Source organism: Rattus norvegicus, chromosome 6, assembly GCF_021556685.1.
Source record: "Rattus norvegicus strain SHRSP/BbbUtx chromosome 6, alternate assembly SHRSP_T2T, whole genome shotgun sequence".
Classification (NCBI taxonomy): Eukaryota; Metazoa; Chordata; class Mammalia; order Rodentia; family Muridae; genus Rattus; species Rattus norvegicus.
The window spans coordinates 81037501-81054517 of record NC_141539.1 but is presented as its reverse complement, the minus strand read 5'-3'; the positions used below and the strand labels follow the sequence as shown (position 1 = coordinate 81054517).

Below are 17017 nucleotides of genomic sequence, written 5' to 3'. Positions count from 1 at the left end.
GTGCTCTTACTAGGATATTCACTGCTACCTATGAGGTCAGAGTCCAGGGTCAGTCCATGTATAGTCTTTAGGTAGTGGCTTAGTCCCTGGAAGCTCTGGTTTGAGAATTTAATATAACATTTCCCTTTCACTCCCTCCAAGCTCTCCCTTGGACTTTTTCTTGCTCTCTTTTAAATTCATACTTTTTTCATTAATTGTTGTTCTAAGCATGTTTATGTGTAAAATATACATTACTAAATATAACCTCGATAAGTATATGACTTGTATGTATGTTTTCAAGGCTGGCCATTTGGTATTGATGAACATTTTCAAATGGGGCAATTTTAAAAATGAGAAACTATTTTTGTGTATCTGATCACATAAGCAGTACATTTACCCAATTCTTCGTGTGTGGGTGTTAGGTTTTCTTAGTCAGGTGGCACAGGCACCCAACAGTGTGTACATGTGGTTGCAGATGTATGTGTATACATATGTGTGTACACGTGGTTTATGTGTGTGCGTGTATGTGTACACACACAGGGTGTATGTGTGTATGTGTTGTGTGTGCATATGTATGTGTACATGTATGTATACATGTGTTGTGCATGTGAGCAGATACTCACCTGCAACAGAAGTGTGTGGTGCCTAGAAGTTACTGTTGGGAATCTTCAATTGTTCTCCATTTTACCTTTTGAGACTGGGCCTGCAACGGAACCTGGAATTCAATTCCCCATGACCAGACAGCTCCAGGGATCTGCCTGTCTTTGCCTCCTTGCTGCCAGGGTTACAGACTAATACTGCCTTCCATGTTCTCCTGCCAGGGTTACAGACTAATACTGTCTTCCATGTTCTCCTGCCAGGGTTACAGACTAATACTGCCTTCCATGTTCTCCTGCCAGGGTTACAGACTAACGCTGCCTTCCATGTTTGGGAAAGCTGGATTTAGGTCCTCAGGCTTGCATGACAAAGCACTTTACTGACGGAGCCACCTCCACAGCCTGTCACCAACACTTAATGGCTCAGAGAATGAAAATAAGATATAAATATTAATTTTGTCTATTTGATCTGACACTGAGTTATTTTAAATTGCACCTATCCATGTTTCTGACAGTGAGCAATGGCAGTTTATATGCTCAGAATACATGTATTAAACACTAAGCTTTAGAAATGACAACAGGGTTTCCAGTCCCCAGTACTCCCTCTTATCATGTCCTGCCTGTCAGGGGCGTGGTGAGCGTTCTAAACTATCTGACTCTAGTGTTTCTCTTATACTGCAGTTTTACCAACAGGCACTAACCGTAGTTTTGTCTTGTCCGTGGTTCTAAAGCACTAGTATGAGTAATTCCACATTTTGTACAAAGAAATAAGTAGGTTATTGATGCTTCACTTTCACATCTGCCTCAATGTTCCTAACAGGGAACTACTAAAACACAGGTTTCTAGGCCCTAACCCTGAAAGACTAGGCTCTCTGACAAGTCATCATACTGTGCTTCTTGTGAACAGCTTGGTGACCCTGTGAAGTGGGCACAGGGTACTTGAATAACAAGACCTTTATGGTTGCAGTAAGTAAAACTCAGTTTATTGTGCATGAAATAAATGTCCAAAACTACTTCCCTGGCAAAGTTACCATATTGGCACTTTTTAAAAGACAGATCTGCTCTGATCTAGTTGCCGTGGCCTTCAATTTCTGGATGACTAACTTGGAGGAATTTACGCACTATCCCTTCTTTGGAACAGTACTGTATGTTGAAATGCCAGGAGAGCAAGGGTCGCCCGAGGCTGCTTCTCTGACGTCCTTGTCTAAGGCAGCCCTTAGATAAGCAGCTAGCTAAACAAACTCCGCAGGAGGTCTCGATAGGCAAATTCATAAGCCTGTATCTAGAAGCTCAAGCCTGACCCACTGAGCTAGGCCAAGTCTACCCAGCCCCCAGTTGTCAGTGTTCCCCTCCAGCGCCCCTGTGGAAAGGGCAGCCTCAGGCAGCGCCGGGCAAATTCGGACCCCCTCCGCCGACCTCGCCGCGAGCCGGTGCCAGAACCGCCGTCTTTAGCTGGACCGCAGCCACACAGGGAAGACTTCAGCCCCAGAACCGACGGGACCCGGTCTCCATCGGCGGCGGCCTTCAGCGAGCGGCGGCCTTCAGAGGAGCTCGCTCCAGCATCTTGGCTACTCTGTCCCCTGGTCACGAAGATGTCGGCCTCCAACGTCAGCTTGCTGCACGAGACCTGCAGGCAGGTCGCGGCCGGAGGGTGTGCAGGTAAGGCTGCCCGCTCCCCGCGCGCTCCGCGCCACACCACCCGACAACGTCCCCAAGGCTCGCCTTCCAACCGAAAGTTTGTGTGCGTCCTCCTAAATCTTCCACTCTGACTCGGCGAAGAGCAGAGGAGGCGAGCAGCCGGTGTCGGCTCTTTTGGGTGAAGTCCCCACTAGCTGCTCTGCTCTCAGGTTCCTGGGTTTCTCTGTTCCTAGAGTGAGAAGCATGAAAGGATTCACCAGTCCCTGAAACTTACTGTGGCTTTTGGAAAGCTTCCCACTCCCTCCCTTCCTCTTCCTTTTGACAGCTATCTTACAGAAGGAGGATCCAGTTCCGTCTTAAGTTTCTTAGCAGGTTTTTCCCAAGCTCTCAGCTAGAGAGGATCTTAGCATAACTCTAGCCTCTCTTCACAGGGATTCTTTACACTGTGCTTCTTGGGTTATATGCACGCCATAAATAGATACATTAAGATTAAACGCTCTTGCTACGTGAGTCCAACGCTCTTGGACTCACATTAATCTGTAGAGAACTACGATGTGGGAGAGACTTTATAAAAAGATCTATTAAAACCAGCTTGGGAATAACTACCCTCAAATGCAGCTGGAAGAAGTTGTCACCATTAAATTATGCATAATTTTAAATATTTTTAATAGTAGGCTGTGACAATTTCATGGGTGTGGTTATTTTAATAAGTTATGACAACTGATAAATAATAATTAAGATAGACTAAAAGATACTCAATATATACTTAGCAACGTCTATTTTCAAGCAAAACCGAACCTTTAAATAATGATATATATGGTTTAATTCCAACTCTGTGATCCTGAACAAAGAACACTCTGCTAGACGTAGGGAAAGTGAAGCTGGTTAACATTCCAGGCTATGCCCAGTGACTTACAGACATCTTGGCTGGTTTGTATATTCACAACGTGTATTAAGCACAGTTCAACTCAAAGACTCTAATTCTGTTTATGCTGCATATTCTTGGATAAACATTTGGCGTAGATGGATTTATGCCACCATGTATTGTTCTTGATGTAAATGGGAATTAATCAGTTAGCATGGATAAGTGGTAAGTCAATTACAAGATAAATTTGAAATGGGCTGCTGGATTCATGTAGTTTACACTGTGGCATCACTGACGTCATATTTTCTTCTACTTGACCTTTAAAAGCATATTAATAATATTGAAATTTGCTGAAACTGTAGTAATCTAGGCTGATCTTATTACATTGACAAGAGAGGTAGACTTTTTATAAAAATAAGGTGCATTTGAGTCTTTAATACCAGATTTCTGATTACTGATACTAACATCTGTCTGTGTATTATAACGATAATCATCTGGTTGCAAAGGTCAAAGTTGTCCTCTAAAAGAATGTTCTCATAAAGAAGAAAATAATGGGAGTGGCTTATGGGAAAGATACAAATGTCTCATGGCATTCAAGGTCTAGTGTCATCCCCTTGAGAAACTGGAACACTCAGGAGGAAAAAGGATGCAGTATTTCTTCACCTTGTCTACGTCATGTGGTCCATTACCCTCAAGGCAGGACAATGGTGACTCATGTCTATTGAGCATTACTCTGATTTGCCATGCTCTAACATTTTTGTAAAAGGTAGGCAAGCCCAAATGCATGCAGATAGTGTCTTATACATTAGACAATGGCGAGTCAACTGTTTTTTTAGCAGCTTACTGGGTGACTTGTCTCCCAGCCCCTCTTTCATGAGTGTGAGTATCTTGCCTTCCTGTATGTCTGGGCATCAAGTGTGTGTCTAGTCCCCAAGGAGGCCACAAGAAGGTGATAGAATCCCTGGAACTAGAGTTACAGACAACTGTGAGCCACCAAGCAGGAATCCAATCTTGGTCCTTCTGAAAGATCTGAACCACTCAATTATTTCTCTAGCCCTTATCTTCCTTTAACATAGGAAAATCTCGGCATTCTGCCAAGCAGACTGCTGTGCCATGCCAACTTATGTGGAGAGTACAGGGCCGTAAGGGTGCCAATTTGACAGAGATATTTCACTACATGATCTTTGGGACGGGAGAAGTTTTGTTTCTCACAGTTAACTGTTGTTTTGAAGTTTTCATTCCTTGTATTAGAATTTGGTTTCCAACAGCTTCCAAGTATTCATGCTCTTGAATGATCTTCCTGGGGGGGGGGGTGCAGGGAACTTGTGTTTTTTTTTTTAATTCAAAATACTAGGAATAGACTCAAAATTACCCAATGTTGATAGGAACCCACCTCTATCAATTAATGACAGCCTGTCCCCATTGGATAGGTGGCACATGTGGTTTGGAGATTCTCAAAGGAAAGCTAAAAAAAAAAAAATAGATTCACCATAAAAGGACTATTTGTGTATATTATATAATACATCATTCTTTTATTACAAGAGGACGTGTGATATTTCCATTTAAAGACTGGAGGTATGCTTAGCTGTTTGTTAGCACGCATCTAATAACATATATCTAAAACCTCCTTTAGGGCTTGTCATTATAGCTAGACCTTGCAGAATAGATAGATCTTGCTACTAGTGAAAACTTTGATTTGAATAAGTATAGCAAGTTTATAAAGGAAAAAGATAAAATACAGTTCCAGTATCAAAGGAGCACCAGGAAGGAAAATGGAGCTGAACCCCGTGCTTAAGGATATTAAATTGAATTAATGGAGTGGTTACCTTGGGGCAAGATCCTACCCAGCTAAATTTAGATCCAGGCAAGGTGGTACACGCCTTTAATCCTGGGAGATAAAGCCAAGATCTCTGAGTTCAAGGCCAGCATGAGACAGCAAGTTCTAGGTGAAGAAAAGCTTAAATCCAGGTGTGATGGTACACACCTATAATCCCAGGGGACGTGCTCGAAGATGTCTGAGTTCAAGGTCAATTTACAGAGATTCAGGTCAGCCAAGCTTAGGCAGTGAAAGAGTTGGAAAACGGAAAGCTAGTGATAATGTAATAGAACAATGGGGTCACGTTCCAACTCCGGCAAGCAGCAGAACATGGCAGTTTTGGGACAATTGACATTGGTTAGCTAGAGCTAAGAAATTAGTGGTGATTAAGAAGAGACCAGCATCGGGGTTGGGGATTTAGCTCAGTGGTAGAGCGCTTGCCTAGGAAGCGCAAAGGCCCTGGGTTCGGTCCCCAGCTCTGAAAAAAAAAAAAAAAAAAAAAAAAAAAAAAAAAAAAAAGAGACCAGCATCACTGCAATGGAATTTTCTGGGAAGTGTTTCTGAGAGCACAAAGAAGCTGTGTTCCACAGATAGCCAAAGTTGTTATCTAATATTACAGCTGCACTTGGCAATGTCTAAGACTCACCCAGGTGGTACCTAGTATTGATGGCATGAAGGGGTCATGAAGAACAACTGAGGCTGGGCACTGTGAGAGGCCGTGGAAGGCCATGGGTGAAGGTGCAGCCTCAGTTGTAGTGTGCCCAGGACTGAAGGGGTTTACATTGTTACTGTTCATTATTGAAGGAAGTCAGAACAGGAACTCAGACAGAGCAGGAACCTAGAGGCAGGAACTGATGCAGAGGCCAAGCTTACTTGGCTTGCTCAGCCTGCTTTATTATGGCACCCAGGACAACCAGCCCAGGGGTGGCCCGGCTCACAATGGGCTGGGCCCTCCCCCACCCATCACTAATTATGAAAATGTTCTACAGACTGGTCTACAGCTCACTCTTATGGAGACATTTTCTCAATAGTTTTCTCCTCCCAGATGACTCTAGCCTATGTCAAGTTAACAAAATTAACCAGTAGATGCCCACTGAGTGTTAAATGCCAGTCAGTTCTATGCTTCACAGGAATTAATATCTTTACTCTCAGGACTCCATAAGGCAGACGCCATTTGCAGAAGAAGGAAGTGACACAGAGTTAGAGGGATCATGTGTGCACTCTCTTACAGTTCCTATTAGTGTACAGTTTTAAAAACTTACTCTTTAATTTTTTTTATAATCCAGACTTTATCCCCCTCCCAGTCTACCCTCTGATTGTTCCACATCCCACACCTCCTCTCCCCATCTCCAAGAGGATCCTCTCACTCCCATCCTCACCAGATCTCCCAACTCCCTGGGGCCTCCAGTCTCTTGAGAGTCATCTTCTCTGAGTCCAGACCCGGGAGTCCTCTGCTGTAAGTGTGTTTGGACCCTCATCTCAGCTGGTGTATGCTTCCTGGTTGGTGGCTCAGTGTCTGAGAGATCTTGGGGGTCCAGGTTAATTGAGACTGCTGGTCCTCTTTCAGGTTTGCCCTCCTCCTCATCTTCCTCCAGCTTTTCCCTAATTCAACCACAGGGGTCACTGGCTTCTGTGGAACGAGATCGCTTTTATCCAAAACAAAATCCATTTATTTTAATGGCAATCCATTCAGCACCTCCACATGCAGGTGGGTAAAGTTTGGACTGAAAAGGGGCTCTGAACGAGGGGCAAGTAACTCACACTCAGCATTGGACTGCACTGCTTTATTATTTTCTTCTCTATTCCAGGTGCTTACAAATCTATAGTTACCAGCAAGCATGACAGCAACAATGTCAGAATTCCTCACACTGGTTTCACCACCCTGTTTTTACATCAAGGAGTTCTAGGGGGCTTCTCTGTCATTCGCATGGTCAGCTCCTCTTTGGATCTAGGAGTCACTTCAGACAGCATCCCCTCCCCCTCCTCATCTTTTTCTAAATGAAGATTTATTATTTTCAGTTATGCGTATGTGTGTGGTCTGTGTATGGGTATATGCACATGAAGACCAGTACCCTCCGAGGCCAGAAGCCTGGGATCTGGCCAAAGTGGGTGCTGGGGATTGAACTTAGGCCTTCTGCAAGTGCAGTATATTCTAACTGCTGCGCCATCTCTCCAGCTCTGCTTCCTTTTTGTTAATGTATAGTTTGTGTCTCTCTACATGTTCTAAAAGCCCATGGGGTTGTTCTCGCTTTCCCTCTCCCTCTCCCTTTCTCCGTCTCCCCACACCCCCTGTCTCTCCATGTTAGGTGCAATCCTTTCCAGTCCACTCAAATGTTTATTACCCCAAACTCTTAGAAGCTTTTGCACCCTAACTCAGGATCTCCCGAGTGCTGCAATGCTGCTGCTCTGGTGTCCTAGGAGGTCTTTCTCTTACAGGGGCCTGTCAGGTTTTCTTACAAATTTACCAGTAGTCTGTACACACCCTTTCCCATTGGCAAACCTAGGGTGCCTCTGCAGTCTCTCAGAAACCTGCTCAAGTCATCCAGTCCTACCCATAATGCTGCCCTAGGCCTTAACCCTTCTGTCATGGGTCACTGGGCTGGCAGGACAACAATTCTCCAACCTCTTTGTTCACTCTTACCTACCCTAGCCTCATTCTGGTCCTTTGTGACTTGTAGGTACACATCCCATTCATCAATATCTGTACTTTACTTTGCTCATCTCCTCGGATGCCACCACTTTGGTTGAAATGAACTGTTCTGGAAAAATAAAGTTTTCTAATTTTGTGCTAAACACAATTCAAGTACTTTGTGAATTGTAATCTCATTAACTTTTAGTGAATGAGAGTGAGGTGGCAGACACTTCTGGGGAGGGAAAACCAGAGATTCATGAACAGGCTTCAAGAAATTAATTCTGAGAACATTTAAGATTATTTCTTATCCTAGCACGGAGGAAGTATGAGATTTTCAACAAAAAAAATGGTTAAAAGATGTGGAATAATTTTAAATCTTTTTTTTTTGAGATTATGGATCTTTTATATCTTAAGCATTTCTTTTTCATAATATTTTCTCCATTTTTATTCTATTATAATGGTTTGAATATAGTTAAAAGTGATACATTAATGGTCCATACACTAGAAGTCTTCTGGATTTTAATTTGTGGTAGCTAATAAAGGCTGATACACCAGGGGGTAGGCAAGCTTACATTTTTGATCAAGGAAATTTTTTTTAAGAATGAGTGCAAAGGGGGCACACATGTGATTTGGATAAATGACACCTTTGGAAATTCGGGATTTGAGGAACTATAATTGTTTGATAATAAATAGCAGGTTGTAGTGAAACAGGTGAGCCCTTGTGACACATCAAAGGGAGACTGGAACCCATTATCTGGATAATTAGGGAGGAAAAAAATCCCCCTTTATTTTAACCACAGAGGAGGAAGCAACTCTATTGCTCAAATTAATTATAAAATACCTTTAAAGGGTGTGTGTTAATTAAAAGTAGTTTTGTCTCTTTAGGAAAACCTAGACTTTCAAGAATATTAATTAAGGAGCAAAAACAGAGCTGAATAACTACACTCAGAGGATTTCTCATTTTATTCCTGTGAATGGCAGTTAGAAGCTTTGCCACTGTCAGTGTGTGGGGACGTTATTCAGTTGACATAAAACAACTTTCCCCAGTGTTTTAGAAACAGGCTGCTAAATCAGCCCTCGCTTACCCTTCCGCCAGCCTGGCCACAGTGACAGAATATTAAAAACTCTGTTTCAGAGGTTACATGGTAGAGGCTGAGAAATGTTAATGACCTATATTAAGGAGTAGACATCAGAGGCTAGCTCACACAACATTCATTCTTAGGCTCCACTTCCAAAGACAGAAGTCGTCACAGGCTTTAATACTCTTTTAAGAGCGACAACTGCAACAGTGTTAAGAACAACATTTTGTTTCAACTACTTGTGTGAAAAAAATAATGTGAAAAAAAATTCTCTGGGTCTAAAATCTTTGTCATTTCTCATAGCAACGCAATTTCACATTTCAGGATTCCAAAACTAAAAGAGATGTTACAAATCATTGCCAAACACCTTAAGCCTTTTTGTCCCATTTCATTTTCTACTGTGTGTATGTCCATGTATGCTTCTGTTGTGCACATCCACATGTAGGTAAGTGCATGTACCTTCCCCCTCCCCCCTTACATACACGTATGTATGCATGCATGTGTGTGGCACATGGGCACCTTGTATAAATACAATCACCCCTTTGTGAGTATGAGCCAGAGTCTGACATCCGTGTCTTCCTCTGTCTCTCCACCTTAGCTTTTGAGACAGGACCTCTGACTGAACCTGATGACACTGTTTGGCTTGATGGTCAGTGATTAATCTCTCCCCAGTCCCCTTCCCAATGCTGAGATTACAGAAAAGTGCTCTCTCACACCCCGTTTTTTCCTGGATGCTGGAGATTCAAATGCAGGTCCTCATGCTTGCTACACCCTTTACCCACTTAGCCGCTCCCCAGCTCTAGGTCTATAGCTCAGATAGTCTTCCTTTATATTTGCTCCTCAAGCTCATGTCTCATACCCCAATCTGGGTTTTATGGTCCTTGTTCTTCCATTTCAACCTTGAAAGTGTTCTCAATTGATATTCAACTTACTATAATTGGCTACGTATTTTTCCTCTTTTTGCTGAAAATTTTACCTGCCAGAAGTTTCTCATTCTCAACTTTATCTCATAGTTGTAGAATTTCACACCTTTAATAGTTTCCTTGAAAGTTGTTCTTGAGGTCGGTTTATACCCTTCTTCCTGTTTGTTTGCTTATTTTGACAGGGTCTGTCTGGATCTGCAGCTGGGGCTGTCCTGCTTCTCACTATGCATGAGACTGGCTTTGAGTTTGTAGCAGTTCTGTCTCCAGAGTATAGATTTTGGCTACTGTGCCCAACTTCTGAGTCCTTCACTGTCTCCCTTGCTGATTACCCAGGGTTGTCTGTTATCTTCTTGTCAAAGACCATTTGCCCTCTGGCTGACTTGAAACTATTTGCAGTGACTCTCAGGTCTGTATCTGCAACTTCATTGTTCCCCAAAGGGACACTTTAATATTTTTAAAATATATTAATTCTTAGAGAATTTGACGCATACGTACAATGTATTTTGAACAGCCCAACAGTACTCTTCCCCCAACTCTTCTCAGTTCATCCTTCACTTTCTACCCACTCCCACCTCCTGTGTTCTTAAAAATAACCTTCTGAGTCTAGCCACACCCTTAAATTTTTTTCTTCCTTCTACCAGAAGTTATCAGCTGTTCAGAGCTCCTCAGTTAGGTGTGGGGGCTGATAAGCCACTCCCATCCATGTTGTACTTTTGCAGAGTCACATTGGGATGTGCACAGTAGAAATAACATGGAGTTGATCCTCAAAGACAGTCTAGAAATGTATTTTGAAATCACCACCTCTGGGGTTGGGGATTTAGCTCAGTGGTAGAGCACTTGCCTAACAAGCACAAGGCCCTGGGTTCGGTCCCCAGCTCCGGAAAAAAAAAAAAAAAGAAAAAAAAAAAAAAGAAAAAAAAAAAAAAGAAATCACCACCTCAAATGCTACTTTCTCTTGTAGGGTGTATTCATTGCGATTTTCACTTCAGTCAGATTCATTTTTTTTTTTTTGTCAACTCAAGGAGTCATAAATGAATCTTATGTGCTCACTTAGGTGGGGTAGATATTTTGTTATATATAGTCAATAAGCATGATAAAATTAATTAGAACTGATAACAACAAATCTTATCTTGACTGCTGATAACACTATTTATTGTGTCCCAAGTATTTCACTTTGCTTAAATCTCCTGCATTAATTTGTAATTTCTTAAAGATGAAGAAAGTAAATCTCAGATAAATGAGGTTTGTTCAAGCCTAGTGACAAGGCATACAACCCAATTCTGCATTCTGTCTGTCTGTCTGTCTGTCTACCTACTTTTTTTTTTCAAAACTTGAGCTCCCAGCTACTACTCTACACTATCAGGGTGCATTGTGGGTAATGGTGTATGCAGCCGCATGTATAGCCTGGCCTTTCTGCTCATTGGGTTAAGAATCCAGAGCTGCTTTGGGAAGCTGAGTACAGCAGAGCATTTCTTTTCTTTACAGAATCTTTAAATATCAGACCTTAGCTCAGGTGTGAGAGTCTTCTTGCACAGAACAGAGCTCAACATTAATAAGCTTTTCATTTCTGTTGTCCATTACATATGCTTAGCTAAGACTATCCTAAACCTTATCATTATCATATGCTGGATGATATGGAAGGAACCTTATCTAACCAAGTAAGATGCATGCATGTCTGACTGATGTAAGATCAGCCCCACAGAACACACTGAAGCTTATCCACGAAAAGGGAGAGAATCTTAAGTTTTTTGAAGCGTGTGTATTTTTAACCCTTTCCTCCCTGAATAAGAGTAACCAGTTTGGGCTAGAGAGATGACTCGTGGTTAAGAACACTGACTACTCTTCTAGAGGTCCTGAGTTCAATTCCCAGTAAACGTTTCATGGTGGCTCATAACCATCTGTAGTGGAATCCAGTGTCCTCTTCTGGTGAGTCTGAAGACAGCTACAGTGTACTCATATACATAGAAATAAATAAACACATCTTTTTAAAAAAGGAGTAGCCAGTTTGTGTTACACGAAAGAGTGGACTTAGCTTAGTGTATATAAAAACTACAGTACTGTAAAGTGACTATATGTCTTCCTCTTATGTGTTGTTTTTAACAGATGACATTCACAGTGAAATTATGTCCACGAAGTGTTTTATGAGGTGAATATGTTAGGGAGAGGAGAGATGCTTATCAGCATGCTAATATTTCTTCAATAGTTACCAATATTTATGGACCACAAAGAATAAAACAATTGTAGAAAAGTATTGAGTTTCTTTTCTTGTTGCTGTTATTGTTACATTGAAAAATTGTTGTAGCGAAACATTAAAGCACTTTGTTATAACTTAATAATATCTCCTGAGATTCCAGGGTGAACAGAGTTAACGTTGAGCTTCCTACTAGGACTGGAGGGACACTGTCATTCCCATCATAATCTAAGCCAATCCTTTTCTATTTGTGCAGACCTGTAGATGGCGCTGTCTTCCTATGACTTAGATGAATTGTTTAAGAAACAAGAAACTAGGTAGACTTCGATCTAGAGGTGCTTAACTTCTCATTAAACTCCATCATTACAGAGCAGTTGGTATACATTCCTTCAGATGCCTTGCAAAGAATCTAGAAGATTCTATAGTTGAAAAATACAAAGGACTATATTTATTATTAAAACTGTCTTTCATTAGAATTAAAGTATGGCTTTCAGTTATGTGTGGGAAAATAAGGTAGATGTAATAATAGAGAGAGATGGAAAACCATTTCTATTTTCTATAATTTTTATGACAGTCTTTGTTTGGGACATAGTCCTGGTTTGAACAAAAATGTTGATCAGCTTGAATAAATGTCATATTGGTTGTTTTTAAGATGTTATAGGTCACTTGAAACTGCTGGATGCCATAATCTGATTTTTTCAAGATTTTCATAGCTGGAGTGTGTATGAGGGTGAACTATAAAACCCCACCAGCAGGAGCAGAACAGTGTACACAGCTGTCTTAGTTTTGTATCCGAGTCAGCTGTTGAGAATGTTGTTTCTTGTTTTAATGCAGTGGCATTTATCATAAGCAACTGAAGAGATGTGTGAGTGATAATTGTTCTTAAATATAAATTTCAAATAAAAAATTACATTGATTCATACTGGGCTGTAAATTTGGTTTGTTAGTAGGAAATACTGGAAGGTGGTTTCTGTAAACACACCTTTAGCCACACGATGGCAGTACAGCCTTTTTATGGCTTCAAAATGCTTCTTAGTTTAATGATTATGAAATTAAACTTTCATCCTTGCTTAGGGAGAAATGTGTGTGAATAAGGGGCTTTGGGACAGTTGTAAGGAGGATAAATGCTTAATATAAGAAGATAGAAGAAACTGGTTATTTATTTATCAATGAAGGGGTTTTTTAGTTGTAGTAAGAAATCATACTTCCAAATTGGGGCTTTGATAGTATCAAGGTGGTAAGTCTGTCGGGAGCTTTGCCCCACAGCAGTAATGCTCTTGTGGTCACCCTCTTGCTGATAAGCATTCAGTGGCTATTGTTTGGATTAGAGGCTCAGCAGAGAGAAAAGGAAGAATGGGACAAACCTAGAGATCTGGCATCTAAGTTAAAAAAAAAAAAAGCAGCAGCAGCATTGTCTTTAATGCCAATATAAATCTTGTTGAGGGACAAAGAGTGGAGCGTGGACTGAAGGAAAGGTCATCCAGAGACTGCCCCACCTGGGGATCCATCCCATATGTAGGCACCAAACCCAGCTACTATTGCTGATACCAAGAAGTGCTTGCTGACAGGAGCCTGATATGGGTGTCTCCTGAGAGGCTCTACCAGAGCCCTACTGATACAGATGAGGATGCTTGCAGCTAACCATTGATCTGAACAAGGGGCCTCCAATGGAGGAGTTAGAGAAAAGACTGAAGGAGCTGAAGGAGTTTGCAACACCATAGGAAGAACCAACCAGGCCTCACCAGAGCTCCCAGGGACTAAACCAGCAACCAATGAGTACACATGGAGGGACCCATGGCTCCATCACATATGTGGCAGAGGATGGCATTGTCCAGCATCAATAGGAGGGAAAGTCCTTGGTCATGTAAAGGCTCCTCTCCTCGGTGTAGGGTGATGCCGGGGCATTGATGTTGGAGTGGGTGGATGGGAGTGAAAGCATCTTCATGGAAGCAGGGGGAAGGGGTATGGGAGAGGGGGAAAAAGGGGATAACATTTGAAATATAAATACATAAAATATTCAAGAAAAATAGGAAAAATCTTGTTGAATTTACATCTTCTGTAGGTAGAAGGTCCATTTACCCTGTCAACAGCTATAAACTAATATCATATGAACTTATGGCTACACTTACATCATACGCAGTATATAATATACAAAATTATTTTCACCCTTCAAGTGTTTTTTTTTCCACCACTACTTTAGTTTTTATGCTTGTTTGTTTTCCTCCATTAGCTGAAAACCTTGCACAGGAAAAAGTTCTGCAAAGAGTGATTGCCTGTTAGGTAGAAATCTTTTCTTTTTCTTTTGTGTGTCCTGGACAGCAAGTGTCTGGCTGTCAACCACTCAATTAATACAGTGTTTTCTATAGAGCTATAAAATTCCATGCTTGTGTGTCTTTGTGCAGAATGACTATGTCAGCAGTAAAGAAAATAATCCCTGCTCTGGTGGCCTACAACTCAGAGCTCTTTCACAGCAGCCAGCTTTACTAATGGAGGAAATGTTCCTTGAGGGAACAGTAGTTTTTGTTGTTGTTGTTGTTTGTTTGTTTGTTTGGGGTTTTCTTGTTTTTGCCAACTTCAAAACCTTTTTGTTTTGGAGCTAGGGTATATGTAAATGAGGGTGATTCTGTGTTAGCCAATACAATAGAGATTTGGTCTCTCTAACAGAATGTCTGATAGATCACCAATAAGGCACACACTGCTATTTGTGTGCAAATGTACACAGAAATACTTTCGATTGTAAACTATTTTCTACATTCTATTACTTAAATGATTAAGAGTGGATTGTACAGTTTTGTAGTCTTTTTAAAAAGTGGATCATGTATTTTGGTTACACTGAGCTCAAGAAATTCTCCTACCTCTTGAGTAGGTGGAAATAAAGGTTTGCGCCATTTTTTATGGGCATGTTGAGTCTTTAGAAATCAACACAAAAGGCTAGGTATGGTGGTGTGTATGCCTTTAGTCCCAGCACAGATAAGTGTCTGAGTTCAAGGCTGGTCTTGTCTACAGAGAAGTTTCAGGCCAGCCTGGTCTACATAGCAAGTTTCAGGCTGGCTAGGGCTCTACAGTAAGCTCTAGATCAACAAACAAAATCTATGGATGTAAAGAAATAATAAAGTCCAGGACAGAAGGAAATGAAACGTTGACAAAGTAATACCAATAATCAGTGAAACTAAAAGATGAGTGAGATTCACAGTTACTATTTGTAAGAGGTACATAGAATATTCGAATGTGTGTGTGTGTGTGTGTGTGTGTGTGTGTTATAGTGCCTTAAGTACATATATATTTTATAGAAATGCATTACTTTAGGTGAGTACTTTGATATCAAAATACATTTCTCTCTAGAATGGGCTGTGTTAATTTGTCCACATTTGAAGACCCATATTAGAAATAAAATACCACTAATTGGAGCTTTGAGCCCTGTATCATTTAGGATTCCTAACCTTACTAAATATAGATTGTTTGCCCTTCTAAAGCTAGCTTCCAGCGGGGTTTTATAAATTCTAATGTGGATGCCAGCAGCAAACCACTGAACTGAGAATAGGTCCCCTATTGAAGGAATCAGAGAAAGAACTGGAAGAGCTTGAAGGGGCTCGAGACCCCAAAAGTACAACAATGCCAAGCAACCAGAGCTTCCAGGGACTAAGCCACTACCTAAAGACTATACATGGACTGACCCTGGACTCTGACCCCATAGGTAGCAATGAATATCCTAGTAAGAGCACCAGTGGAAGGGGAAGCCCTGGGTCCTGCTAAGACTGAACCCCCAGTGAACTAGTCTATGGGGGGAGGGCGGCAATGGGGGGAGGGTTGGGAGGGGAACACCCATAAGGAAGGGGAGGGGGGAGGGGGATGTTTGCCCGGAAACCGGGAAAGGGAATAACACTCGAAATGTATATAAGAAATACTCAAGTTAATAAAAAAAAAAAATTCTAATGTGGAATCAATGAGATCGATTTATTCAGATGTTACATTATCTAATGTTTTTATTTTTTTGCCAGTGACATAAAAGGTGCCAGCAGCTAGGAATAAATGGGTACCAGGCAGAGTCTACAGGGGTGTATAAACGGACGTCACATCTAGAGGGCTTCAGAACTGCAATTCTCCCAGATGCACCTAGACAGGGAGTATCTTCTTTTACAGAGCAGTTGTGTGGGTTAAAACAGTGACTGTGTGCCAGCACTCTTCTTTGAACGTCCCGCCCATACCTTTCCTCCTCAATTTAATATTTATTAATTTCAATTATCATAGAAAGGATTACATTTCATTTTGAATTTTAATAAGGTCTTATTTTTCTTGATTCCCCCTCTTCATTGGCCGTGCTCCCACCTCCCTTGGTACTCTTCAGTTCCCATTACATGTCCACGTCAAGTGTGTTCTTTCACCCTTCTCACTACTTCAACACATCTTTCCCGCTCTGGTGGTCCCTGTCTGGTTATGTGACTCCCTGAAACACCATCTACCTAGTTTCCTGCAAATTGGAAAATTTTATTTCTTTGGTATGGCCGAAGAAAATTTCCAGTAAGCACTGGACTTCATTACTTGTGCATGTGTTGATGGCCATTTCCTTGATCTTATAAAGAGTCTTCCTCATGGGAAACACCTATTTGATCTTAATTATCTTACTTGGGAATAACATAGTTTTCCTTAAAAATTACATAATTGACAGTTTTTGAGGATATTATAGGGCTAAAGAATGAGGTAAATCCAACAGAGATCAGGTGCTACATCCAGAGGAATCCAGGCCAAAGCGAACTTCTCTTCTCAAGGAGAATAGAGGAAGGACAGTAGTGTGGGGTAGGGTCCTGAGGCCTTTCCCTAGTAACTGTGGTAACTGTGCATGTTGGGTATGCAGCTTATCTCTTCCATAAAATAGCGACACGGTGCAGCCTACATCGTATGCTTGTCGTCAGGACCCAAGAATCCACACATGTAAAGTGCTCAGGACTGTAGGTTAACCTACAAGTGTCTAGGTGTCTTTTAACATTTTCTGAATTTTTACAAATCATAGCTTTATATAAATATGTGCCTATACATGAACTATGTTTCCTAATTTACTATAAAAATGTATTTTTCTGTTTAGTGTCTAGAAATTTAATCTTGTTTCTTGGAAGTCAAAATTCTATTTCCTTCTCAGAGTTGGATATCATTAATGTTAATCTTCCTCTTCACCAGACAAAGTGATCTTTCTATTTCCTCAAAGGAGCCATTATGCTGGGTCTGGAGTTATCTAAGTCCCATAGTAGGTCAAGACATTCTTTTCAAGTAGGTCTCCTGACATTCTTTTGAAATGTTACTTTA

The 17017-nt window shown here is 41.2% G+C and overlaps 1 protein-coding gene, 1 long non-coding RNA gene and 1 other non-coding gene across 3 annotated transcripts in view; all 3 read left to right on the top strand.

The window, feature by feature from the left end:
• Positions 1–1750: 1750 nt before the first annotated feature.
• The window catches only part of Slc25a21 (solute carrier family 25 member 21), a 505498-nt gene continuing 490231 nt past the window's right edge, over positions 1751–17017 (top strand). The window contains 1 exon segment of the mRNA NM_133614.3: positions 1751–2234. Coding sequence (NP_598298.1) covers positions 2168–2234 — 67 coding nt within the window. The 5' untranslated portion in view covers positions 1751–2167.
• LOC148005256 (uncharacterized) lies at positions 6181–6911 on the top strand. Its single transcript, XR_015623048.1, has 3 exons — positions 6181–6350; positions 6462–6602; positions 6703–6911. It is a non-coding gene; the product is annotated as an uncharacterized LOC148005256 (long non-coding RNA).
• On the top strand, positions 10331–10411 carry Trnav-aac44 (transfer RNA valine (anticodon AAC) 44). The gene has a single exon. It is a non-coding gene; the product is annotated as a tRNA-Val (tRNA).